The sequence below is a fragment of the Passer domesticus genome, chromosome 23 (assembly GCF_036417665.1).
Source record: "Passer domesticus isolate bPasDom1 chromosome 23, bPasDom1.hap1, whole genome shotgun sequence".
Taxonomy (NCBI): domain Eukaryota; kingdom Metazoa; phylum Chordata; class Aves; order Passeriformes; family Passeridae; genus Passer; species Passer domesticus.
Window position 1 is genome coordinate 6,927,088 of NC_087496.1, and position 25,898 is coordinate 6,952,985.

At 61.2% G+C, this 25,898-nt stretch overlaps 3 protein-coding genes across 6 annotated transcripts in view; all 3 read left to right on the forward strand.

Moving 5' to 3' along the window:
• Window positions 1–389: 389 nt before the first annotated feature.
• FXYD6 (FXYD domain containing ion transport regulator 6) lies at window positions 390–10,887 on the forward strand. Of its 2 annotated transcripts, none has more exons than XM_064397658.1 (8): window positions 390–513; window positions 6,595–6,654; window positions 6,754–6,795; window positions 6,894–6,968; window positions 7,095–7,131; window positions 7,834–7,883; window positions 7,975–8,018; window positions 9,209–10,887. In XM_064397658.1, exons 2-7 carry the CDS (start codon window positions 6,597–6,599, stop codon window positions 8,001–8,003), a joined length of 291 nt encoding a protein of 96 aa, XP_064253728.1. In that variant the 5' UTR covers window positions 390–513; window positions 6,595–6,596; the 3' UTR covers window positions 8,004–8,018; window positions 9,209–10,887. The 2 variants fall into 2 exon arrangements, with proteins under 2 accessions (XP_064253728.1, XP_064253727.1); XM_064397657.1 differs by having other exon boundaries at window positions 398–513; window positions 6,592–6,654.
• Window positions 10,888–12,138: 1,251 nt separating this feature from the next.
• On the forward strand, window positions 12,139–14,527 carry FXYD2 (FXYD domain containing ion transport regulator 2). Its single transcript, XM_064397660.1, has 6 exons — window positions 12,139–12,632; window positions 13,206–13,244; window positions 13,363–13,437; window positions 14,001–14,037; window positions 14,173–14,203; window positions 14,332–14,527. The coding sequence occupies exons 1-5, from the start codon at window positions 12,536–12,538 to the stop codon at window positions 14,195–14,197; spliced, it is 273 nt and encodes a 90-aa protein (XP_064253730.1). The 5' UTR covers window positions 12,139–12,535; the 3' UTR covers window positions 14,198–14,203; window positions 14,332–14,527.
• Window positions 14,528–21,959: 7,432 nt separating this feature from the next.
• DSCAML1 (DS cell adhesion molecule like 1) overlaps window positions 21,960–25,898 on the forward strand; it is a 96,469-nt gene continuing 92,530 nt past the window's right edge. For 2 of the 3 annotated variants that reach the window (XM_064397639.1, XM_064397640.1), the window contains exon 1: window positions 21,965–22,136. In XM_064397639.1, coding sequence (XP_064253709.1) covers window positions 22,094–22,136 — 43 coding nt within the window. In that variant the 5' untranslated portion in view covers window positions 21,965–22,093. Of the gene's footprint in view, window positions 22,137–25,898 lie in introns of all 3 variants that reach the window. The other variant, XM_064397642.1, reaches the window with a different exon arrangement.

The following is a 25,898-nucleotide window of genomic DNA, read 5'->3' on the forward strand; positions in this document are numbered from 1 at the left end:
TGGCCTTGGATGATTCCAGGGACGGGGCAGCCACAGCTCCTCTGGGCACGCTGTGCCAGAGCCGCACCTCCCACACAGGGAAGAATTTCATCCCCATATCCCATTTAACCCTCTCCTCTGGCAGTGGAAGCCGTTCCCCCTTGTCTCTCCAACCCATCCCTTGTCTCCAGCTCTCCTGGAGCCCCTTCAGGCGCTGGAAGGGGCTCTGAGCTCTCCCTGGAGCTCCTCTTCCGCAGGCTGGACACCCCCGGCGGTGCTCAGAGCAGAGTCTCTCCATGCCCCTGAGCATCCCGTGCCTTCCTCTGGGGGGATCTGCGAGCCGCCGGGGGCCGGGCCGTGCTGGCCGCGCCCCCGCCGCCGCCCGCGCCCCCCGCCCCGCCGGCGCCGCCCCCGCCCCGCCCGCCCGCTCCCCTTTGTGCGGCAGCCCCGCTCCGCGCTCCGCTCCGCTCCCCCGGCACCGCCCGGCGCCGCGGGGCCAGCCCGGCTCTGCCCGGCTCCGCCCGGCCCGCTCAGGTGGGTCCGGCCGCCCGGGGGGCTCGGGGTGGGGAGGGAACGGGGGGCTCGGGGGGTCGCGGTGCGCCCGGCGGTGCGCGGCTCGGGGTGCCCCGCACGCAGGGGGTGCGTGTCTCGGTAGCGGGGTGCGGGACCGAGCCCCCAGCCCGCTCCCCTCGGCGAGGCGGCCGCGACCCCGCGCCGCTGCCCCGGGGCATCGCCCCTCGCCCGCATCCCGGCCCCGGCGGCTGCCATGGCAACGCAGGGGACCGCGGTTTCCCTCATCCCGCCGTTGCCTGGTTACCAGCCCCCCGCGCTGGGGAGGATGCCCCGGCGGACCCCACCCGAGACCCCCGCGGGGAGAGCACGGGCGGTGCTCGGCAGGCTGGCAGGGCTGTGCGGAGCGGGGGGATGCCGGGGAGCCGGGGGGATCCGGGGGATCCGGGGGGAGCCAGGGGGATCCCAGGGAACCGGGGGGATCCCGCTCTCGCAGCCCTTGGCAGCGCTCGGGCTCCTGTTGTGCAATGTTGTAGTAACACCGCGCGTAAACAGGCGAGCGCCTCATCCTCGAGGCGTACGGAGGAAGGGAAGAGCGTGTCTCTCTCTCAGGGTGTGGAATTAATGCTTCCACAGAAGCGGGTTTTGGAGTCCATGTGGTGGAACTTGGATCTTGCAGGGATGTTTCTGTGGGAGGGGAAGTGACAGGTGGTTTGTGTGGATGTGAACAAGCAGCGTGAAGGAGCAGCCTCTCGGGGAAAGCCGTGTGTGGATTAGAAGGGAGCACCCATTTTGGCAAGCCCGCAGCGCTCCAAGATGCTGGTGGGGATTTTCAGTCCTGCTGGGTGGTTTTGCTCCCAGCTTGAAACAAAGACAAACGCAGAGAATCCCTGCTCATGCACAACTGGACCGTGGTTCCTGGGTGGAGTGAAGTGGAGAGCTGCCAGCATGAAGTGCCATGGCTGCCAAGCCAGGCCACCTGTTAGAGCATGTTTGGAACCTGCTGGAGGATATCCTGTGAGCCTACACCTTCCTCCCATCAGCCTCGTGGCTCGCGCTCACCTGGAAATTTTATCTGCTTTGTCTCAACCTTCTCATTCAGGTAAAACACGGTGGGGAGCCACGGCTGTGCCGGGTGTGGAGGGCACTCCCTGGCACAGCAAAGCAGCAGCTCTGTGTCCAGCCTCTCCCCCGTGTTTGCCTTGCTGTCTGTGTGTTTGCAAGGTGTAACAGGGCTGCTGAGCTCTGCAGCTGTTGTGCCCCCGAGCATGGAGAGGGCACCGTTGGCACTGGCAGCATGGAGGTGTCCTGTCCTGTCCTGTCCTGTCCCAGCCAGGGCTGTGCCACCTGCCATCACTGTGCTGGGGACAGCAGCCGTGCTGCTGGGCGCTGCTGCCTGCCCCGTGCCCGCGGTGGTCGTGGCTGATGGTGACAGCAGAGGAGAGGAGGGAGAAAATGTCCGCTCTGATGTGCTGCAGAGCAGGCTCAGCTGTGCAGCCCAGCACGCTCAGGAGCCTCAAACAGCTCCTTGCACGCTGCTCTGCCAGGGTGTCCTGGTGGTCTGGGGCACTCTCACCACCAGGATCCTCCGGGAACCCCTCCTTTGCCTCACCTGTGGGATTCTCGTGGCTGATGCCCCTGCAGAGCCGGGCTCATTCAGCTGCTGTGTGGCCAAACGAGAGCGTGGTGGGTCCAGGCAGGTGCACAGTCGGGTTTACAGCCCTTGGTTATCTGTTAATCAAATAAGGAGGGCTCAGGAGCAGCAGGCTCCTGTGGGAGGTGATGTTTTGTACCTGCTGGAGCCCAGGCTGGGTTCCCTGGCTAGGCAGGGTTTGCTCTGGAGGTTTGCCCCACTGAAGGATTGGCCTCGCTGCCTCACTGGGGTGTCACCGGGGGCTGGGGACTGTGCTGAGCCACACATGGCCAGGCAGTCTTGGCTGAGGCTCCTCAATGGTCTAGGGTCAGTTCCATGAGGCTGGAAGAAGCCCTGCAGGAGGCAAGGGGAGTTTTGGGGCACAGGTGAGGGATGGTGCACTCAGAGACTCCCCAAGCCAGCAGAAGAGACGATGAGACTGCAGCAAAGCGTGTCTCCCATCCAGCCAGCCTCTGAATCAGCACCGGATTTGGGAAGGGCCGTCCAGACCAGAATGGCGAGGGCTGGAAATCTCCTCTCCTCTCTCATTTAGAAGCACGAGGCACAACAACAGGCACATTAATAGCCAGATTGATGCTGACGTGAAATGGCAGAAGAGCACATCTATGCGGAGCTGGAAATGTCCATTCACACATGCACGCTCTCAAACGCCCCGGGCAACGGAGCGCTGCTGTCACGGTCTGGGGGGCTTTGCAAAGAAACCAGAGATTTTAACTAGGTCTGATCTTCGGGAGATGCCCCGAGGACTCCTGATGGAAGGCGGAGGCTGCCCGGAATTGCGCTGTGATGGCTGAGACCTGACAGGGCACAGCAATGCAAAACAATGGAAAGGAAAAGGGGACTTGGAGATCCAGCGGCGTTACAAATTCATCTGCCTTGCTCTGGCAGGGTTTGCTGAGCCAGGCAGGAGGGACTGGGTCTGCCTGCCCGGATTTGCCCGCTCCTCTCCCTCTCCCGGGCTCCACGCACGCACACACACACCAAGAGGGTGGGAATGGGCAAGGAGGGATCATCCAGGAGGAAGAGGCTGCGGAGGAGCCGTGGCTGGGCTCGGCACGGAGGGAGTGCTGGCTGTGCGCGTGGCAGGGCGGCGGCAGGGCCGTGAATCATCCGTGGGTGTGGGTGGCTCCCAGCTCCTGCTGCCAGGCTGGCACCCTGCCCGTCACCCGGCCTTGTTGGTGTCACCGCCGGCTGCTCTGGGCAGCGAGGACTGACCCTCACCGTGGGGCAGGTCCAGCCCTGGCTGGGTTAATCCCCCAGCCCACTCTCATCCGCATCCTCCCAGAGAACAGCAAAAACTCCGCGTACTTCCTCGCTCGGTGTGGCTGCTTCCTGCCCCCTGAGCCTCTCACAAATCCCTGCTGCCTCCTCCGACCACCGGCTCTGCTGTGGGGGTAGGGATGGTGGGAAGAGGTCTGGAATCCCTCAGAAAGCAGCAGGTTGAGCTGGGATGGGAGGGAAGGCGAGCCCTGGACGCTGCTGCTGCTGCCCCGCCTCTCTCCGTGTTCCACCGGATCTCGCAGTTTTAACAGGAAACCCCCATGTTTTGGTTGAGTCACAGGCATTCCACTGCCCGTGGTGACTCCAAACTTTGTGTCACCAATGGGGAGAAAACAAGGAAAGATCTGGGCCGTGGGACGTGGCAGCTGCTGTTTTCCTCTCCTTTCCTGTGCCAAGGCGCAGCTGGAGTCAGCAGGAGGGAAGGCAGGAGCGGGGAGAGCGGCAAACCCGCGGCAGCGCTCGCCCTTCTCACTTTATTTCAGCTTCAGGAAGAAGTGGGTGGGCCAGCTTGGAGCAACCCAAAAAACCTGTGGCTCTTTGCAAGGCATATGCTCCCTTGGAGGAGAGCTGCGCTCGTCTGCGCGGCGGAGCGCCGTGTTTGCCTTCGGAGCAGGGACACTGCCAACCCTGGCGGTTCACTCGTGCAGAGATAAGTGTGTGAATTCTAGGAACTGAGATGGAAAAACAAAGAGCATATGTGTGCTGCGAGCTTGGCTCGGCCCGGCAGCGAACTCCGCCGCGCTACGTGCGAGAAGCCAAACGCTGAGCAAGGGGGTGTGAGGGGCTGGGCAGGGCCCAGTGCCACGTGGAGGGGCTCAGGGCAGGAAATAACGCAAAATTCCCCGAGTGTGTTCTTCAGGGAGTGATCCAGTAGCAGCAAAACAGTAAAAATCTGATGAATTATTTGTTTGAGGAATATGGGAGCCAATTAATATTGCCGATTAATATCGATCACAGCACCAGACCGTGAGCTGGGTCACAGCCCCTGTGCACACACAGAGCCCTCTGAGGGGTAAAGTGACTGATTTCGCAGCTTCCAACGTGAGAGAAAGGACATGTGCAGCTCGAAGTGACTGTGTCACCAGCTGTGGGCTCTTTGTGTGTGTTTCTAAGACCTGGTAATTACCCAAAATGTGCATCTCAGCAAACGAGGGGGTTTGTCTGGGAGCGCTCCCGTGCAGCGCCGCGCTGCACAATGGCCCAGCAGCTGCAGCAGAGGGGGATGAAACCCTCCAGTGTTCGGGTAAACACTTCGCCTTGGGAATGGCAAACCGTGGCAGGGGAGGGAGGGAGGGATGGGATGGGATGGGAGCGACCCTGGGATGCCGCTGGCTGTGAGGAGCACGGCGGGCTCCGGGAGGGTCGCTGGGGCCGGCGCTGCCCCTGTGGGTGCAGTGGGAGCTGCTGGGGCCGGCTCTGGTGGGCATTGCTGAGCCTGCTCCGTGCCAGTCCTGCGGCTCAAACTGCGGGAAGGGGCGCGGCAGGGTCTGCGGGTGCCGGGGGCAGCGGGGCTGGGCTGGGCTCGGGTCGCAGCGGAATCAGGTCAGGCTCTGCGGGGGCTGAAGAGCAGCTCTGTGCCGGGCTCTGCATCGTCAGCGAGCTGAATTCCTGCTGTGTCCAGGGCCCCTTCCTTATCGGCACTAATCCAGCGCAGCAGCTGCGGCAGCTCTGTAGCACTCGGCGCTCCCGGGGCTCCCGATAACCTGCCCTGCGCTCCCGAGGCAGCGGCGAGCCCTCCGGACCATGTATGGGCACCCAGCCCGGCGCCGGGGCACGGGGTGAGCGCCTGGCACCGCTGCCAGCAGCAGGCACAGCCCCGGGGACACGGGGGCAGCGGCCAGCCTGCCGCCACCCCGCTCCGAGGGGCCGCGTCCGCCTCTCCTGCTGGCACCGGGTGTTCCCGGACAGAACCGGGTGTACAGTGCCCCGTGCCAGCGGGCAGGACGGCGAGCAGCTCCCCCTGTCCCCTGGCTGTCCCCGGGACCGGGAGGAGGGATGCTGGCAGCGGGCTGTGGGTGGCCATGCCCTCCCTGGGCAGAGCAGCGCTGCCGGGTCGCTCCCATCCCAAATGCAGCTGTGGGACGTGTCCCCCTGCCCGAGCTGGCACGGAGTGTCCCAGCCCGGCCACAGCGTCCTCACAGCCGGGGAGAGAGGTCCGTGCTCCGGCCGGGGGTCCCCAGCGATGGGACAGGGCCAGGCTCCCGTGGGAGGGGACACCGAGGTTATTTATGGCCTCTCCTCGCTGCTGCAGGGAGCCCGGAGGGCAAGAGTGTCTTTGAGCTCAGTCCCACCAGGGCCGCTGGCCTCATTGCGGGAGTGTAATTGCTCTGCTAATTGGGACAAATCATCGTCAGGGGCCGGGTCGGGGGCTGATGGCCGGGTGCTGTGCCGCGCCGTGCTGAGAGGAGCCCTGGGATGCTCAAAACCAATGAAGTTTTAAGAGCAGACGCAGGAAGAGCAAAGGAAAATTGTTCTTCTTGCCTCTTCTTCCGTGGTGTCTCTTAAATCTTCTTGAGAAAGTTTTTAATTGAAACAAAAAACACATTAAAAAAAATAATCCCAAGTGCGAGTGGAGTCTGTCCCAGTTTAGGAGGCTGGAAATATTCAGCAAACTGGTTAAGTTATGCCAACTTCCCCCAAAGACAGCGGGATTTAGGCTTGAGTGTTTTAGCAAACTAGGGTAACTGTAAATCCAGCCTCTTTTCTTTATTATTCGTGCCTCTGTGGAGGTTTAGGTTGAATATTAGGAAAAGGTTCTTCCCCCAGAGGGTGCTGGGCACTGCCCAGGCTCCCCAGGGAATGGGCATGGCCCCGAGGCTGCCAGAGCTACAGAAGGGTTTGAACAGCACTGCCAGGGATGCCCAGGGTGGGATTTCAGGGTGTTGGCCCCATTGCCTGCAGAGCGAACTTGAGACTGCACTGAGATTTCTGCCAAGTGGAGATGGTGGAAAATACATCAGAGAACCTCACAGAAATCTGTCTGGCTGCTCAAGCCCTTCCCTCCCTGCCTTTGACCTGCTGGGCTGTTTCCTAGGAGCAGCCTGGCTCTCCCCATGGCACGGGCTGGCCCACGGGCTGTCTGCAGCTCCCCCGTGCCCCCTGGCCATGTCCCCATGGTCTCCTGAGCTCTCTGGTGCTGACACCCTCTCTTGTCCCCTCTCTCGCAGCAGCCATGGAGGCAGCGCTCATCTTCCTGTGCTCCCTGCTGGTGCCAGCGGCCGTGGCAGACGGTAGGTGCCACACACACCTCAGGAACGGGCTGGGGAACTTTGTGGGGAGCTGGCAGGGGCTCACTCAGCTCACACCCCGCCTTGTCTGCTCATTTCCAGTGGCCACCCAGGAGAAGGAGGAGGAGGATCCCTTTAACTATGGTGAGTGAGCACTGCTGAGCCTGGGGGTGCCAGGGGCAGCAAAGAGCTGTCCCCTCCCCGCAGCCAGCAGCAACGAGCCCTGTGTGTCCCCCCCCCAGATTACCAGAGCCTGAGGATCGGGGGGCTGGTGTTCGCCGTGGTGCTGTTCACCGTGGGCATTCTCCTCATCCTCAGTAAGTCAGGGGGAGGTGCTGGGTGCTGGGCTGGCAGGTGGGGCAGCAGGGGCTGTTCCCGTGGTGGGAAAGGCCTCAGACCATTCCCCTTTGAACCACACTCAGAGAGCTTCTCTCCCCTTGCAGGCAGGAGGTGCAGGTGCAGTTTCAAGCAGAAGCCCAGGTGAGTGAGGGCAGCCTGGTGGGGAACCTCCCTTGGAAAGCCCCTCTGCTCCCTCTGATCCTCCCGGGCTCCTTCTCACAGCTGGCAGGGGGGCTGCACTCTCTGGGTGTCCCTTTGGGGTGCCCAAAACTGGGGCAGCAGCTCTGCCTGCTCCCAGTGCACCTTCCTGGCCACCCCAGCCCCTGATGGGCACAGATCCCACCCCTGATGGGCACAGATCTTACCCCTGATGGGGCACAGATCTTACCCCTGATGGGGCACAGATCCCACCCCTGATGGGCACAGATCCCACCCCTGATGGGCACAGATCCTACCCATGATGGGCACAGATCCCACTCCTGATGGGCACAGATCCTACCCCTGATGGGCACAGATCCTACCCCTGATGGGCACAGATCCCACTCCTGATGGGGCACAGATCCTACCCCTGATGGGCACAGATCCTACCCATGATGGGCACAGATCCTACCCATGATGGGGCACAGATTGCAGCCCCTGATGGGCACAGATTGCAGCTCCTGATGGGCACAGACCCCACCCCTGATGGGGCACAGATCCCAGTCCCTGATGGGCACAGATCCCACCCCTGATGGGCACAGATCCCACCCCTGATGGGCACAGACCCCAGCCCTGATTTGGCACAGATCCCACCCCTGATGGGCACAGATTCCAGCTGCCCTCACCGTGCTCCTCTCCTTGCAGGGCTCCAGGGGACGAGGAGGCTCAGGCAGAGAACCTGATCACCTCGAACGGTAAGGTCCCTGTCCTGTGTCACTGTGCCACCTCCCCGTGTCACAGCCTGCTGGGCAGGCACCACAAAGCCCTCTGCTCTTCCCTTTGCAGCAACGGCGGCACAGAAGGCAGAGAACTGAGCAGGAGCCAACGCTGTGAGTGCAGGCCAGGCTGGGTGGGGACATCAGCGTGGGAGGGACGGCTGGGGCTGCCTGTGGGGTGACTGTGGGGCTCTGAGCACACCAGTGGGACCGGGCAGCTCTGCATGCCTGGGATGGGGTGGGGGTGAGCACTGGGGGGGTCCAGAGCAAGGAAACTCAGCGCTGGCAGGGTCCTGAGTGTCCACAGGCAGGAAAAGGAAGCATCTGTCCGGACTTTCTCTTGTGTTGCACTTCCTTTGCTGCTGCTCCTCCGCCCCCGAGTGGTTTTGGGTTTAGGCTGTTCAGAAAGCTGGGTGGGAACTCCTCGGGGTGTCTCACTCTGGGCTCCCCAACCCCCTGGGCTCTGCTCTGCAGAGGGGGAAGGCTGGAGCCCGTGCTGGCAGTTTGTGCTGGGGTACAACCAGTGTGGGGAAAGCCTGACCCACTGCTGTGGTTGTGTTCAAGGGTCTCAGGATGAGACTTGACTCCATGTTTCAGAAGGTTGATATATGATATGATATGATATGATATGATATGATATGATATGATATGATATGATATATGATATTATACATTATATATTACATATTATTATATTATTATATTATATAATATATAATATATAATATATAATATATAATATATAATATATAATATATAATATATAATATATAATACATAATATATAATATATTATATATTATATATTATATATTATATATTATATGTTATATGTTATATGTTATATATTATATTAATTATTTAATATTAAATATATAACATTGATTATAATAATATATAATAATTATAGTAATATATAATAATTATAATCGTATATATAATATAATAATTATAATTAATTAATAATATATTATTTATTATATTATGGTATTATATTACATTACAATACTATACTAAAACTATACTAAAAAGAATAGAGAGAAAGGATCCATCAGAAGGCTGGGAAGGAACAGAAAGGAATGATAATAAAATCTTGTGATTGCTCACAGCCTCGACACAGGTGGCTGTCATTGGTCACCAAGCAAAAACAATTTCACATGCTGGGTGAACAATTCTCCAAATCACATCCTAAAGCAGCAAACCATGGAGAAGCTGAGGCTTCCCGGCTTCTCGGGAGAAAAGACCCCGACAAAAGGATTTTTCATAAAATACATCTGTGACCCACTGCTCTGCTCCCCACGCAGAGCCAGAGACCCGAGGAGGGAGCGCGGACGCCCGTGGCCTGCGAGGAAACTGAAACCCCAGCAGCAGGAGCCTCCCAGGAGACGCGGAGCTGCCGTGCCCGTGCCCCCTCCGTGCCCCAGCGCCGGGTCTCTGTCTCCCAGCCCCACTAAACCCCGCTGACCGAGCTCCCTGCCTCCCGCCGTGTGTGACGTCGCTGTGAGATGATCATCACCTCTAGGGCTAGTTGTTGCTGATGTTGTAGCCGTGACTTTCTCCTCGCCCTTCTCGTGCTGTGCGTGTGGTTCGGGCTCTGCAGGACCGGCAGGCTGCTGCCCTTCGGGGTGCCCTCCACGCCTGGGCACCGGGAGCAGGGACCCCCGCTCCCTGCCCAGTGCCAGCAGCACGGCCCCCCTGGCTCTGGGCAGGGCTTGGGGACCTGCAGTGCCATTTCAGCCACTTCAGGGCCACCCGTCCCCATTGCAGCAATAAGCCCCTGCATGCCCCCAGCCTCACAACAGCCATGGTGGGGGGTGAGCCAGGCAGGGACACCCCACGGCTCAGCCCTCCTGCCTGGGGGCTCTGGGGCGCTGGACTCAAGGCTGAAGGGAGCTCTCCTGCCCATCCTGCTTGGCACTCCCCGTTTCTGTCCCTGGTCAGACCCGTGGCATGCTGCTTTAAGTGTGAGGCAAGGCCCTGGTGGCAGAGAGGCCCACGAGGTGCCCAGCACGGTGGCACTGTGGGTGAGGGCAGCAGCACAGCAGTGACCTCAGTAACCAGCACAAACCAGCTCCTGCCCGCCAGCCAGAGCTGGGTGGGTGACACGGTCTGAGGGCTGAAGGGAAACAGAGATCCTGTCTGTGCTTGTTCTGGCACGGAAGGGGCACTGGCATCTCCTCCTGGTGCTCCTGCCCCTGCTGGCGCCTTGTCACCCCCTGTGCCACCCTGTCAGTGCTGTATGTTGTCCCTTGTCACCCCCGGTGCCAGCTGTCCCCTCTCCCCGTGGAGCAGCAGTGAGTGGCACTGAGTGATTCTCGGGGCTTTTGCACACCTGAGCTTGCACTGTGACAACGTGCTGAGCCCAGAGGTCACTGTCACCCTGTGTCCCCTCATGGGTCAGAGGCAAACCTGTGATTTTTGGCTCTCCCATGGGCAGGTAAAACCTCAGCTGGGGCTGGGGGCTGCCAGCTTGGGTGGGGGGTCCCCAAGGCTTCACTGAAACCCCTCAGGGTGCCATCCCCACGCCAGGAAAGGGGTCTTGTCCCCTAGGACAGTTTTGAGAGGAGTTTCTGCTGTGTCCATCCCACTGTGGTGGCCCTGCCCCAGCGTGCTCTGTGTCCCTGCATGCTTGGCATCACCTGGTGGCACCGGGCAGCTCTGTGCCAGGCAGAGGGAGCGTGTGTCTCGTGTTGTGTCCCTTCCCTCCGTCCTGGCTGTTGCAGAGAGCTCCCGGGCAGAGCAGACCCCAGGCGGGCCCCGAGTGTCACGGTGTGTGTCCCGGTGCTGTCCCTAGTGTGCCGTCGGTGTTACCACGAAACAAAGAGCTCCCTGTGGTGTGTGAAATGGCCAAACCCTGACTGTTGTAAAATAAACTGAGCTATTGTGTCTCCTTTTAAATAGGCGAGTGTGCTGCTGTGCTGGAGGGCTGGTGTGCTCTGTGCTGTGACCTAAGGGGAAAGGAATAAAATCTCGTTTCTATCGGTGCCTGCCTGCCTTGTCTCGAGGGCCGCAGCGTTCCCAGGGCAGCCTGGCAGCTTCCCACGCCGTGCCATTGTGGCCGGGCCAGGGGAGCAGGGGCAGCACAGCCGGGCTTTGTGCCCCCAGCCCCCCTCTGCAGCCCAGCAAGAGCCAGAGCCGTGGGAAGGGAGTGCGGGGGAGCAGCCACGGACACTTTGGGCTTTTTGGGAGCCGCGGGGTCGGGCTGCTGGCGCGCCGCGCCGGCGGATGCTGAGCGCTGCCAGGGCACGGTGACAGCGGTGACAGCAGAGCCGCTGTGACGGCCCCACCTGGCCAGTGCCGGGCTCGGCTGTGATTTGTCTCTGCCCCAGCACGGGAAAAGGCGGTTCTGGGCAGGCTGCACTTTGAAGAAGGAGTCTGGACTCTTGCTTTTGGTCTTCAGTTGAGTTTTTTGTTCCTTGTCTACAAAGTGTTTCTGTCTGTCCAGCCGAGGTCTGATCAGCAAGACAGCCAAGGGCACTCTCCCCCACCCACGGGGTGGTTGTCTCTTTTATAGTGAAAACTACGTATAAGATATTTACCTTCAATTTCCAATACTTTTCGCCCTTGTTGGCAAGTGCACTTTCACCATGAACCAATCCACACGTGCCAACATCATCCTGAACATGGATGCCAAGGAGAAGAAAGAAGAAGGACGGGGCACACCCAAATCCCTCCATCTTGGGACTCCTGACCCCCATGTACAGAATTCCAAACCCCCCTGTACAAGGTTCAAAACCCCCCCTGTACAGTGCTCCAAAAATTTTTCCTTCACCCTGTGATTGCTACTACCATGCTACTTAAACTTTTGTGGCCTGTAATTCTTTATATAAGGTTGGCAATTTGCTCCATGAGTTGAGATCGAATTTCCAGGTGTCTTTGGCTTCCTGACAGGGTCTCCGAGCCCCTGCCAGGGCTTTGAGACATCCAGGGCATCCAGAGATGTCCTGGGTCCCGACAGGCCAGCACCCTCCTGGGGCTTGGCTGCTCCCCGTGGCACCGGGGCCGGGCTGCCGGGGGCTCTGGGTGTTGGTGCTCCCCGGCCCTGCCAAGGGGAGCATCCCTCGGGGCCGGCTCCCCCCCGGCCGCCCCGCTTAATCGGCTTCTGCGCGTGACTCCGGCTCGCTGATGGCGAGATTAGAGCAAACTGGATTGCACAGCCCTCCTGGCAGCTGGCCACGCCGGGCTGGCACCGCCCGGGGAGGGCACGGCATCCCGGTGCCCACCACCGGCAGGGATGCACCACGGACATCGCGGTCCTGCTGGGCCCTGGGATGGCACAGAGCTGGCACGGAGGGGCTGACCCGGCCGGGGGGCACACCCTGGGTGCCAGGCTGTGAGGACGGGCCGTGCTGCCCGCTGCTCTCCTGCTAAAGGCAGTCACAGCCTCTATTAGAGCCCGTCCCTGGCTCGTCACCGCGGCGGGAGGTGAAGGCCAGCGGGGCTGACAATGGGAACAGAGGGAGGGCCGGGACAAGGACGCGCAGCTCGGGGTGCCCAGCCCTCCGCGGCGGCTGGCACGGTGGGTGCTGCCCCTGCCCTTCCCTCCCCTCCTTCTTTCCCAAAGGCGGGCGGGAGCCCTGTGCCTCCCCTCGTGACTGCGATAAACATTACACCGAGGCCATTAATGTTTAATGAGGTTTGTCTCCCAATTAATGCGCGCTCCCGTGGGTGCCCACTCGCAGAGCGAGGCGCCCGCCGCAGCCGGACACGCCGAGGCCATGGGTGACGGTAAGGACAGCCACCTCCCTGGGGACAGCTCCCTGCGAGGGGGAAGCTCTCCACGAGGATTTGGGGTGGGCAGACATGGGGTTGGACCCTCAGAGCTCCACAGCCCCCTGGCAGAGCTGGCATTTGGCTTCTCCTGGGGGTGATTTCTCCTTCAAGCTGCTCCCGGCAGAGGGCTGAGCACTCAGGTAAGGCAGCTGGAGCGGTGACACGGTGACGAGCTCGGTGACACAGAGGAGGGTGGTTGGGGTGTGAGGTGTGAGCCTCAGGGGTCGCTCAGTCTGTTCTCGGAAGGGACAGAGCCGCTGCTGGAGCCCTGCAGGGCAGTGGGGCTGCGTCGCTGCCTGCAGCTGCACCTGCAGCCCCAAGGCTCCCCAGCATCCTGCAGTGCAGCCTGCAAGTGCATCCCGTGAGTTTGCCCAGGACCTTAGAGCTCCCAGGGTGAGACCCAGGAGTTTCCTGGCTCAGCCGCGTGCCAAGGAGGTCACAGCACTGTCACTTGCAGTCCTCGGTCCTGGTCTCTCCCCCTGCACACCCCGAGGACGTGGCTCTCACTGGAGTTTCTCCTCTTTTCAGAGCAAGTGCCCGAGCAGGGCCAGGACAGGTTCAGCTACGGTGAGTGTGTGCCCGGGCAGGCAGGGCAGGGGCACGGGCAGCCCCCTGCCACCCTGCTGGCTCTGTGCCCCCAGGGGCTGCCCTGACACCTCCCGGCTCTCCTCCTCCTCCTCCCCAGACTATGACACCATCCGCAACGGGGGGCTGATCTTCGCCGTGGTGGCTTTTGTCATTGGGCTCCTCATCATCCTCAGTAAGTGCCTGGGCGGACCGGGCACCCCTTGGCTCTGCTCTGTGCTCCACTCAGCCCCTCCTCTGGCCTGGAGGGGGCTGGGGGTCACCAACTCTGCCCCCACAGCACCGGGGTGGGCACAGCCTGCCCCCGGGACTGCCTGGGAACTTTCCATCCAGGCACGCTCCCAGCACAGGGCGAGTTGGGAGGGAGACCACGTAAATATTTTGTGTTTCCCTGCCAGCGCCCGGGCTTCAGAGGGAAGGTCACTCATTAAAAATAGCCGAGAAAACTCTGACATTTCCAGAGAGCGCTCCCAGAGCCCTCAAACCTCAGCAGCTCCCAGGCTGGCCCGGTGCTGAGTGTGCAGGGCACCCTGTGGCCCTGCCTGGGTGTTCTGGCACCGCTTGGTGCAGGGTGCCCACGCTCACAGCTGCTGCAGGGATGCTGCCCACCAATTTTAGGGAGAAAGCACTGGCAGTCATGGGGCAGCCTGGGCAGGAGCCTGCGGGCAGTGCCAGGGCTGCAGGGTGGGTGTGACGGGGTGGGGGCAGCTCGGCCTCAGTCGCTCCTCTCGCCCCCAGGCCAGCGCTTCCACTGCGGAGGGAGGAAGAAGAGGAGGTGGGTATGGCACGGTTTCATCTCTGCTGCCTGTTGCAGCCCTGCCAGCTGGCAGGGCCAGGGTTCAGCCCGTGTTCCCCCCTCTCAGCCACACTGCCCGGTGTAACCCTTCTCCCTTTGCTTTTTGCTCCACAGGCAAGGCAGCGAGGAGGAGCTGTAGGTGCAGGTAGGAGGCTGAAGGCTCCCTGCGCTGCCAGCGATGCTTTGGGGTGCTCCTGCTTCAGGGGAGCACCCCTGGGTGTCTGTCCCGGGAGGAGAGGGGCACGCTGGCCATGCCACCCTGCCTCTCTGCAGTCCCAGGGCTGTGATGCCACCATGGAAGCAGAGCTGCAGCCGAAGCCCAGCGCTCCTGGCCAGCGGCCACCCTCACCCCGCTCCACTGGACCCATTACCCGGCACGGCCAGAAGGCAAATTGCCCTCGTGCTTCCCCCTCTCTTAGACCCAGCGAGAGTTTCTTGGCTAATAAAGTTCAAGCTCCCAGAGGTTAAACTGCGTGCCCGAGGCATTTGAATCGCCCACTCTCCTGGCCCAGACCCAACCACTTTTCTGCCCTGCAGGCGCCTTCCTCGCACACCCAGCAAAGTTCCCGCAGCCCGAGGCGCGGGGCAGGCCCTGGCTTTGCTCCGGATGTTTCTTCCCCCAGCTGCGGGTCCTGGATCCTGCGGCACCTGCCTTTCCCTTGGGGTGCCCAGGCAGCAGCTGGCAGCTCTGTGGGGCTCTTTGTGCCCTCGTGCCTGGCTGAGATGGGGTTAATTCTCCCCCTGGCATCCCTGGCATTGCTGGGCTGTGTTGGGAGCTGGGAAGGTGTTGGGAGCACTCCAGTTTGGGTTCCTGCTGCTCCCACAGCAGCGCTGTCCCTGGAGTGGGCAGGATCCTGGCAGGGGACACGGCCAGGACAACCCCAAAGCGACCAAAGGGACATCCCAGAGCAGGTGACACCTGCTCAGGTAGAGAAGAAAAGGAAAGGCAGAGAAAGGGGGGTGTTTGTGAGGCACGTTTGCCTTACAGAACAATTCGGATTTCCCAAGAAGGGGTTGGGCATCACCTGCAGATGGCAAGGGGAGAATTTCACCTCCTGCATTTCCTTTTTCCTTTTTCTTGCACTCACGCTCCCTCTGCTTTCACTTTATAAACTGCCTTTATCTTGACCCACGCGTTTGGGGGATTTTCCCTCTTTTTAATCCCTCCCTGCCCTGCTGGGAGATCCTCTCTGTCTGGAACGGGGCTCGGGTGAAGCACGGAGCTCGGTGAGAGCTCTCGGGCTCTCTCAGCTTCAACCAGGAAGAAAAAAAAAAAAAAAGAAGAAAAAAAGGACAAAAGAGAGGAAAACTCTCCCGCAATTGGGTGAAGAGTGAGGAGGAGGGAGGTGACACCTAGTGACGAGGGCACAGGGCTGCTTGTCCCCCACCCCTGAAGCCAAAAAGGACCTCGGGCACCCAAACAAGCAGAGGAGGAGGGTTCAGGGGGGATGCAGTGCAGAACTCACTCCCAGCCTCATCACTCTGGGGGTGCTTGAGCAGGGAATGGGTTGGATGAGAAACCCCAGCTCAGGGGGTTTCCTCCCCTCGCCTGAAGCCACTGGGGGTGTTCAGGTGTGCAAGGGGCTGCCTTCAGTGACCCTGACCATCCCAGCACCACCGGGGTGGAGAAACCAACTCCTGGGTTCGTGTGGGCTCCGATGGAGGTCAGACATTGGCAGAAAAATAGGATTAGCTGGGGCAAGGTTATTAGGCAAAATCCGTGCAATTTGTCTAATCTGAGGTGCTTATTTAACACACTAAGGAGATTATTTTGGAATATAATTTTGACTTGACAGTGACCCACTAATAAAGACTCGTTGCAGCTTTGCACAGCTCAAGCAGGAGCAGGAGCCCTTCCACCGAGGGACAAAATGGTTAATGGTTAAGCTCCATCCCTCTTCGAGCTGTTTGTCAAACTAAATGATCCTGAGGTTCTATGCAAAGTGCCTGTTTAGGAGCACGGAAGGCTTTGGCCACACAGACCTGCCCTGCCCGTGTGTGGTGGGGCTGTGTCCCCCAAAAGCTGAAGGTGCCAGCAGGCAGGAAGGCAGCAGGGTGTGAAGCGAGCCCGTCCTCAGCCCCGAGCCCCAGGATTCCCCTCTTTCCTGGCTCCCGAGCCTGCCAGGGCCGCAGCCCTGCCCTCCCCTCCCCAGACAGGACCCCCGTGGCTCTGGGGCCGGGGATTAGGGGGGTGAAAAGCCCTGTCTGGCTCTGTCTCGGCACCAGATGGCATTAATGGCATTATTCTGCACGGCTTGGGGACACCCGCGTGTGCCCGCACCTGCACGGCCCCGCAGCCCAGCTGGGGACACCGACGGGGGACAGGGGCAGGGCAGGGCACACCCAGCACCCAAACCTTGCACATCTGGCACTCAGGGTCTCCTCAGGGCTCGGCTGTGAGCAGCCCAGCCAGCAGCAGAGGACGGGCACAAAGCAGTGAAGGATGCACAGGAGGTGTGCCCTCTCTGAGCCGGGGTAGAGGGGCTGCCAGCAGCTCTCCAGGCCTCCAGAGTCATTTGTTGTGGATGTTGAGCCCTGGGGCTTTGGCTTTACCCCAGGAAAAGGGCACTGTGGCTCCTTCCTCCTGCCACTGGCCCGATGAGAGGGTCCTGCTCTCCCAGGGCGCGCCACTGTCCCCATCAGAGGGGACAAAGCCAGCCCCTCAGCCCTTTCCCTGTGCTCCCTGTGCTCCCTGGCCTTGCGAGGAGGTGTTTGCCTTCTCCCCTGAACCAGGCAATCCCGGGGGATTTCTCTCACAGCCCCCTGAGCCATTAATCTTCTCAGAGTAAATCTTTTTCTGCGGCACAAAGGGGATTGGGTAAATAATACAGCGGACAACTGGAGTGCCCTTTTCCTCCGGGAAGGCTTCCAGAGCCAAACAGCTTCCCCTTGGCGCTGGTTATTTATTCCCTGTTTGCTTTGCTGGGCTCTGCATGGACAGGTAGGAGGGAGAGGGGCTCTGGCTTGGCCTGTGCCTGCGTTCATCCCAACTGGAAGCGAGGGGATGAGGCAGCAGGAGCAGCCAGGGAGGAGCTGCCAGCCCTGCCCCGTGGTGCCAGGGACGCATTTCGCCCATGAGGAAACGCGAATGCAAAATGTCTCCTCGTTAGTTTAAAGAGGAGAGCAGCAAATGGTGACTCAGGGAGCCAGAGAGGAGCACTGGAGAGAGGAGAGATGGGCTGGGCTGGCGGGGAGCCAGCCACGTGCCTCGGCCTCCCTCTGCTCTGCTCTGCTCCCGGAAAGGCAGCGTATGCAGCAGCAGCACCTCGGCAAAACCAGCAGCGCTCCGAGGGCTGGAATTATCCTACAGCCCCAGGAAAGGCATTCCAGCCCCCATTTCGTGTCACACCTGCCCCAAAGGGGGTGGTTGGGAGTAGCTGCCCCAGGCAGCCACACTGTGGGAGTGCAGCCCGGGATGGACAGGCTGGCTCTTCCCGGTGGGATTCACAGTGGGATGTGGCTGGAAGCAGAGGAGGGTCCCCATGAGCCCAGCCCTGTGCCTCAGGACCGTGCCTTGGAGTCACAGAGGTTGGAAAACCCCTCTAAGACCATCCAAGTCCATTAACCAACGCTGCCAAGGCCAGCACTAAACCCTGTCCCCCAGAGCTCACATCTGCACACATCTGTCTTTCAAATCCCTGCTTTAAATCCCTCCACCGCTGTCCTGGGCAGCCTGTCTAGCCCCTGGAGCTTGCTGAAACTGTGCAAAGCCGCTGGAGCTGCCGAGGCCAGGGTCCCTGCTCTCCTGGGTGAAGCCCCTGGCCCTGTCCCCGCTCCCCCTGTCCCCGCTCAGCCGCGGAGAGCAGCGACACTACAGGAGACACTAGAGGGAACCAAATCCCAGCTTCTTGCCGGGAAAGAGCTTTTCCTTGGGAAGGCTTTTCCTTTCCGTGCCGGCTGCCCGGCCAGGGGCACGCGGAGCCCTCGGCAGAGAACAGAACCGCGGGATGGTTTGGGCTGGAAGGTTTAAGCTGTTCCCCGTTTCCGTGTCCTGTCTGTTCACAGTCACGAGTGCCAGGGATCCCTCATGGAAACGCTGTTCCTGCAGCGCACGACCCAAGGGGCTCGAGCAGGATGTGGATTTTGGGTACACTGAGCTGCTGGCACTGTTTGTCCAGGGGTGCTACTGAGGCACAAGCCCCTGGCCACCCTCAGGGCGTTTATCCAGCAGCCTGCTCCCCTCTGCCACTGGGGAAACTGAGGCACGGGGGGCTGCAGCCACAGGCCAGGTGGGATCCTCCCCCCCTCAGCATCCACACAGGGCCAGCCTTGGGGTTGGGGGCAACTTGGGAGGAGGGGCACGGGGTTCCAGGACAGGTTTTGCTGGAAGGAATCCTACTTCCACACAGATGTACCCCGAAATCAGCTGAAACCCATGCTGCAGTTACCCCCAGAGCCCGACTGGGGGACTGGGCTGGCAGCAGGGGCTGGGCAGGACTCAGCCCTTTGTCCCCGTGGGCCGGGGTGTGCAGTGAGGGGTCACAGCGGGCTGGCCCTGCCCGCAGAGGTGCTGCGAGGGTAAGTGGGCGATGATGATGCGTGGGAAGTGCTTTGCGGCAATCGGCTCCAGACAGATAAGTAGCCCTGTTGTTTTAATGACCGCTTCCTCCGGGGATTTGTCTGCGAGGGCGGCCCAGGGCACGGGGCTGGGACCCGGCTGGGGTGAGGTGTGCCCTGGCCGGAGGGATGCGGACTGCGGTGCCTGTGCCCAGCACGGGGCACAACCTTTCGGCTGGGGCTGCCCCGGGGGCTGGGGATGCTGTGCCAGCCCTCCCCATGCCTGTTCTCCTCTCTGTGCCCGCAGGAGAGTGGGGTTTTGGAGTATTAGTGCAATTGCCTTTAGGGGGAAACGCCTCGCTGGCTAACGGGGTGTGTGAGCTGTGTGAGCACGGGACACTGCGGCAATCCCCAGAGCTCTGGGGTAGCCTGGGGCTGAGTGTGGTTCTGCCCAGAGGCAGAAGAAATGCCAGGGAAGGGGGAGATGGAAGTGGGGGGCTGTTTCCAAAGGGCTGCAGGATGCCCCATGCCCTCAGGGGAGGCAGCAGGACCCCCCTGTGCAGTTTGTGCCGTGGTGAAGCACAGAGGGTCCCTCCTCCCAGAGCTGTGCGTGGGCATGCGTTGCTATCATCTCTCCTCTCATGCAGAGTTTGGGCCAGGGAATTAATTCCTCAATGTGAGCTTCACCTCTGAACCGTGCAGCTGGGCTGGCTGCTGGCTCTGGCAGGCTGCTGGCTGCCTGGGAGCAGGGCAGTGGCTACAGACAGCCTGAGACAGGCTCTCCTCAGGAGCCACTGCTGGCCAGCATTCCCGCGAGCCGCCCGAGCTGCCCAAGCGCAGGTCAGCGCTGCCCAAATAATTACCGTGGAGATTTCCTGCCTTTCCTCATCGCAGCCACACGAAGCACACGGTGCAGTCTGGTTGCTAGCAGGACACCAGCTTTGCGGGCTTTGCGCATGCAAAGGCGACACACAAACGCTTCCTGTGTGCATCCAAACGCAGCCGTGGGGACGCTGCTGTCCCCAAACGGTGGCAAGGGCTGAGCCCCAGGTGTGGGCTGGCAGGAGCTCCTGCTCTGGGAGCTCTGGCTGCCTGCCCAGTGCTGCCAGCCCTGCACGTGTGCCCGGGCTCAGCGAGCTGGCAGAGGGCCTGGGCTGAGCCATGCAAAGGGCCTGGGCTGAGCCATCCGTGGAGGAGCAAACAGGGCAGGAGTGAGGCACAGGCGGCTCAAGGACTCACCAGGGCTCCCCCAGTGTGAGCTGGGCTGAGCCCTCACCCTGCCAGCCTTGTTTGCACCCTGGTGCTGCTCCCAGCAGCTCCTGTCCTGGAGGGAGGAGCCCTTGGCGGGGGACATCAGGGTGCTGGGTTGATCCTCTGAGCTGGGCATGGTGAGGAAACTCACAGGAGCTGCTGAGCAGCCACGGGAGCTAAAAATGAACGGGCGAGCAGCATTTACTCCCCCTGCTCACATGCCTGGCACAGGGATCTGTGGGGTGGGTGCTGTGCCAGCGAGTGCCCTGCCAGCCCACACATCCCCGTTCCATTCACCCCCCCGTGTAGGAGGGCACCGATCACACCTGAGGCCGACGCGCTGCGTGCTGCTTTGCCAAGTGCTGCAGCGGGTTCCGGGGCTGGCAGCTCGCTGCGAGCAGGCTGGGCCGGGCTGTGCTGCCATCCTGCAGCAGCTGCCGCCGAGGGAAGGGGGCAGATGCCTGGCATGTGGCTGGGGGCTCCCCAGAGCCCGGGCTTTGCCGCTTGCCTGGGTGTGGGCCTGCATACCAATTTCCCGGCCAAGCATCAGCGAACATCTGCACGGCGGGTGTGGGTGGCGACTGGAACGCACCTCGGAGGGGTGTGTGGGCACCCGCGTGTGCATCAGCTGCCGCCTCGCCGCCCCTCGGGACGCCGGCCAGGGGGCTGGCGAGCGGCACGTGCCCGCGTGGGAGGGCTGCGACACCCACGAGCCGCTGAGGTGGCCTGGGAACGGGCTGGGGAGGGGGTGGTGGCGGCGCTACGGAGCTCGGCAGCGCCGAGGAAGAGGAGGAACATCCTCGGGGAGGAAGAGGAGGGAAGGCTGTGGTGTGGCAGAGCCGCACAGCATGGGCACAGTGTTTGCCCCTGTTTCTGTGAGGGGGCAGGTGGCAGTGGCCTCGCTGTGCTGGTCACTAAGGTGACAGCGTGGCCGGGAGCAGGGAGGGGACAGGGGACACGGGGTGGGCATGGAGGACCCTGAGTCCTGGCAGCTGCTCCGTGTCCCTGCTCTGAAATGGGAACCTCCCACCCACGGGCACCCCTCGGTGAGCTCTTCACCTCTAGGTGTGAATGCTTGCAGTGAGGGCTGGAAATGGCCACGGGGCTGTTGTTTTCCCAATTTCCGTGACGATAGTTGCGTTCTCAATTAAATCTAAACAGCGCTTTTTAAAAAATCCCAACGTAATGTTTTTCCTGCTGGTTGTTTTGTTTGAAATCTGAATGCTTTAATCTTTCTTTCTGTTTATTTTCCAACAAATTGGGCTTGTAAAGGCTGTTTTGGAAAGCAAAGAAAACCTGCTATAATCACTTCAAGAAAAGACACTCTGAATGCTCTAACGGTCCAGACAAATTGGCTTTGGTGTGACTAAGTCTTGGGGAGTACAAGCTTCGGCTTGAGCTAAGCCTTGGATAAATACACCCCAAAGTAAAGCATTAGCTGGTATTTGTTTGTTATTTGCTGGCTGGAGGGATGAATCTGTAATGAATCTGCTGGCCCTGTCTTGCTCGTGTCCCCTCTCACGGGAGCACCACGGGCTGACACAGCCCGGCCCTCCCACCCTCAGAAGTGTCCAAAGCCACTCTGGACAAGGCTCGGAGCACCCTGAAAGGTGTCCCCGTGGTCTGCAAGGTCCCTTCCCACCCAAACCGCTGCACTGCTTTCGTCCCCAGCGTGCGGCGGCCCGGGGAGCGGCGGAGTGCGGGTGCGAGTCCCGGCTGGCCCAGGCGCGCCGCTCACCCGCGTCCCTGCGGCCAGAACGGGGCTCAGCCGGGCCAGGACGGGGCTCAGCCGGGCCAGCACAGGGCTCAGCCAGGCCAGGACAGGGCTCAGCCGGGCCAGGACGGGGCTCAGCCGGGCCAGGACGGGGCTCAGCCAGGCCAGGACGGGGCTCATCCAGGCCAGGCCAGGGCTCAGCCGGGCCAGAACAGGGCTCAGCCGGGCCAGGGCTGCGCGGTGCCGCTTTGCCGGGCTGGGCGAGCGGGGCTGAGAGCGCGGGGGGCAGCGCAGCCCGGGGGATGCCAGGGGCTCTGCCGGCCCCTGCGCACGCCGAGGAGGAGGAGGAAGGGGCTCTGCCGGCGGGGGCCGCGGCCGCCCCCAGCCCTGCGCGGCTCGGGGGGGGCGGGCGCGGGCGGGAGCCCGGCCCACGGGCGGGAGCGGAGCGGGGCGGAGCGGGAGCGGCGCTGGGCACCTCAGCCGGGCTGGCAGCGGCGGCAGGAGCGCGGCACGCCGGGGCACCGCACCTCCGCAATTGCGCCGCAGCCCGGGGCCAGAGCTGCTCTGTATGGCATGTGGCTGGTAACTTTTCTCCTGCTGTACTCTTTGCCGAAAGGTACGTGCGGACCGCGGCGGGGGCGGCGGGGGGTCCCTGGCAGCGGGGCCGGGCGGGTGGCACGGGCTGCCCGCTCCCCGGGGCTCTCGGTGCTCCGTTTCGCCGTCGCGCATCTCTCGGTGCGCCCTCCCCGGCGTCCCGGGGCTCTCGGTGCGCCTTCCTGGGCTCTCGGTGCGCCCTCAGCGGCGTCCCGAGGGTTTCGGTGAGCCCTGCTGGGATTTCGAGATGCCCTCTCCGGGGTCTCCGGGGGCTCGGTGTGACCTCCCCGGGGTCCCGGGGCTCTCGGTGCCGCGCTGTCGCTGCGCCCTCCCCGAGTGGCCGGGGTTGTCGGTGCGCTCTCCCGGAGCGCTCGCCCCGGACGGCGCGGCGCAGCGCGGGGCTCGGGGCTTGGGGCTCGGAGCGGGGCTCGGGGCTCGGAGCGGGGCTCGGAGCGCGGAGCGGGGCTCGGAACGCGGAGCGGGACCGCTCGGTGCCGGCGCATCCCGGAGCGGCTCCGCGGCCGAGCCCCCGGGGCGGCCGGGACCCCGCACCGACGGGCGCAGCATCCTCCGGCGGGGCCTCGCCGGGACCGAGCGCTCCGCGTCTCCCAAGCGCTTCTCAGCCCGATCCCGTCAGCAGGCGAAACCCAGCCATGCTTTAAAATTCGCATCCTTCCCCCTAGGAATGCCGTGTGAAGTGTAACCCAAGGGCTTGGCATCAATCAGATTATAGATAAATCATAGGTGGGGGGGGGATGGGGAGAGCCGTGGAACAAGCGTGTCAAGGAGACACACGCTGGAAGATTACGGATTAATTTAAAGTTGGGCATTAAGTGGATGCTGCCCACATCCAGCGAGGTGATACTCCAAGCGAGTCTCTGCTCTAGATGCAATTAAAGAGAGGCAGGAGCTGCGCGGAGCACGGGCACTTAAATCCCACTGCGTTTGTTACAACAATCGATCCGTGTTACATAAAGGAATTGCCCATTTCCGGATCTGCGGGAATTTTTAATTATGTTTCTGTAATAAATTACCTCTTTGCCCACCACCCGACCTGCGGATGCGGGTGCTGGAAGCGCCCACCTCTTGGAAAATTGTCTGCTCGGAGGACGGAAAATGACATTTGCCCTAATTATCGTCTCTGACATTTGAGAACAGCAAGGGGGAAATTTTAGGAAATGAGGAAAGTGAAAGAAAGGGGACGGAGCTGCTTCCTTGCATGAGACCTCTCTTGCTGCCCATTACCCCGTTAGCTGAATGTTAATCCAATGAAAAATATTTACCGAGGTTTAATAGGGCACCCTCTCCAGTCGTGTGGTGATGATCAATTATTCCATCAATTATTAATTATGGAATAGCGGCTTTATTCGAGCTGGGGTGCAGCTGCTTTTGGGAGCTTTACCCAAAATCGCTATTGTGCTTCAGATCTGCTGAGCTGAACGTGCCAGCGTCTGCTTTGCTTACATTTGCATTTTTCGCCGTGCTAAAAGGAAAAAAAACAAACCTGGAAACAAATAACCGTCGAGGATGCCATGATTCCTTTCGACCCCCAATAGTCAAAATAATAAAGAGCTGCACTGGTTTATTGCTTTTTGCATCTTTTCAGCCCCAGCTTCTTGGAAAAGGGATCTCTTCCCACAGAGCTATCTCTTTGGAGAGGAGCAAATTAAAAGCCTCCATTAGCACAACTCCTCGTGGCCTCATTTTACATTTTATTTCTTAAAAAAAAAATAAAATTAAAAGATATCTTCAGCATTGAACAGTCCTGGTGATGCAAAGTGTTAACACGAAGCGGTTCCAGAGAGAGGACAGCAATACAATGGAAGTTTCATTAGAATAATAGGATAAAAAAAAATGAATTGCTTAATGCATGATAAACCTTTCAGATACTTAATATTTCTGGGCATCGAAGCACATCCTTTTAACGTGCTCCTGCTGTAGAACAAGAGCTCAAGTATGAACCGAAAGCAGATAAACATTTGATCCAAGGGACCCCTGAAGTTTAGAAATCCCTTGATGGGCTCTAGCTGCTTATTTCTGCCCCTGTTTATGAAATAAACAGAAATGGGTGGCTGGCAAGCGGAGAGTTGAGCAGCGAGATGGTCTGGCAGGCAGAGGGGAGGCGAGTGGTGTGATGAGGAACGGACTGGCCACAACTGAGGGGCTGGGAGCCAGGGAAGCGTCTCCCTGCGTGATGCTGCTGGATGGCTCTGCCGCCTGATTTATATTGGCATTATATTTACATGATGTTCCCGCGCTGGGCGCAGCGAACGGTGCAGCTCGCGGATTCTAATCTCTCCCATCTCGGCCCCCCAGTGTGGCACAGCGCTCGTTTGTCTCTGAAATGAAACATGGAAACCTCATTAAATGCACGGAGGAGAAGCCTGCAGTGCTCGGCTCCTCGCCGTGCCCGGCGCTTGTTTATCCTGCCAAAATTTCCCAGCACCAGGAGCCACCGTGGCGGCTCGCCCAGAGCCTTTACCTGCGCCTGGCGTGGGCTCTGGGCTGCTCCTGCCTTGGCATGGGCGGTGGATAAAGGCACCCTGGTGCTCCTGGCTGTTTGTCCTCTGCGGGAAGAGGCTGTGCCTGGTGCGCGGGGCGAGCGCCAGGGGTGTGCTGTGGAGCAGCCCTTCTGGAGCTGGGGGCATGCCTTGGGGCAGCCGTGGCCCCAGTGCCTCGCTGTTGGGGTGCCAGCATCCCTGCCCGTGTGCCACGCGTGCTGGGGGGACGGACGGGCAGCGCTCCGTCCCTCTCTGGAGCAGCTGGCGAGCCAAGGGCGAGAATAAAGCTGGAAGTCTTTGTGGCAGGAATTCTGACATGGCAGCAGGCGAGGCTGAGCCGCGCCTCGGGTGGCATGGAGGCACCTGGCAGCCGGGCAGGGACCTCAGCACGCTACACGGTGCCACTTCCACGGCGGGCACCAAGGAGGAAGGCGCCGGGTCGTGGCAGCCGTGGCCATGCTGCTGTTCGGGGAGGATGCGCCGGGGCAGCTCCGGGTGCAGAGCGTTCCTTGCCTCTGGAATCTCAGCTCTCGGTCTTTACATAATCAGGGTTTGGGAGGCACCCTCGCCCTGCCCGTGGATCCCGCAGAAATGTCCCCCAGCAGGCGCGGGCTGCCGCCATCATCCGCCAGCACAGCCGCACCAAGCAGGAATTCCATCTCCAGGCTCGCGCTCTGCCTGCTCCCAGCTGCGCCTGGCAAGGGCTGCGGCAGCTCCCGGCCCTGACAGCGGAGCCAGCACGCCTTGGGGAGGAGGTGAGGGGCTGGCAGGGCTTGCCCAGGTGTGTTCTGCTGCTGGCTGCGTGGTGGCAATCCTGCTCTCCACCTGGCGAAGCCACCAGGCAGGTTGTGACGCCCTGGGAGCGTGGCCTGGCCGTTGTGGAGGGAGCCCAAGGCCAGGCATGCGTGGTGTGTCCCCTTGCCTGCCCCTCGTGCCCGCTCCTTCGACCTCCCTGGGGACACGGCGCTGTCACTCTGGCTGGGTGATGTCACAGATGTCCCCTCGGGACCGCAGGCGTTGTGGTCAGCACGGCCAAGGCGTGCAGGTGGCTCTGGAAGGGGAGGGAGGGGCCCTCACCTGTGGCCCCCGCGCTCGTTCCTCACCCCCCGAGCTCAGGGTCCCCAGGCTGGGGGGCTCGGGAGGTGGGGCAGGGCTGGGGGACGTCCAGCTCTGGGTCAGCCCCTGTGTGGTGGGGCTGGGGCCTCTCAGGAGCAGCACGGGAGGTTCCAGAGGCAGGGATCCAGCCGGGAGAGCTTTTTTCCCCAGGCAAGGGTTACAGCCTC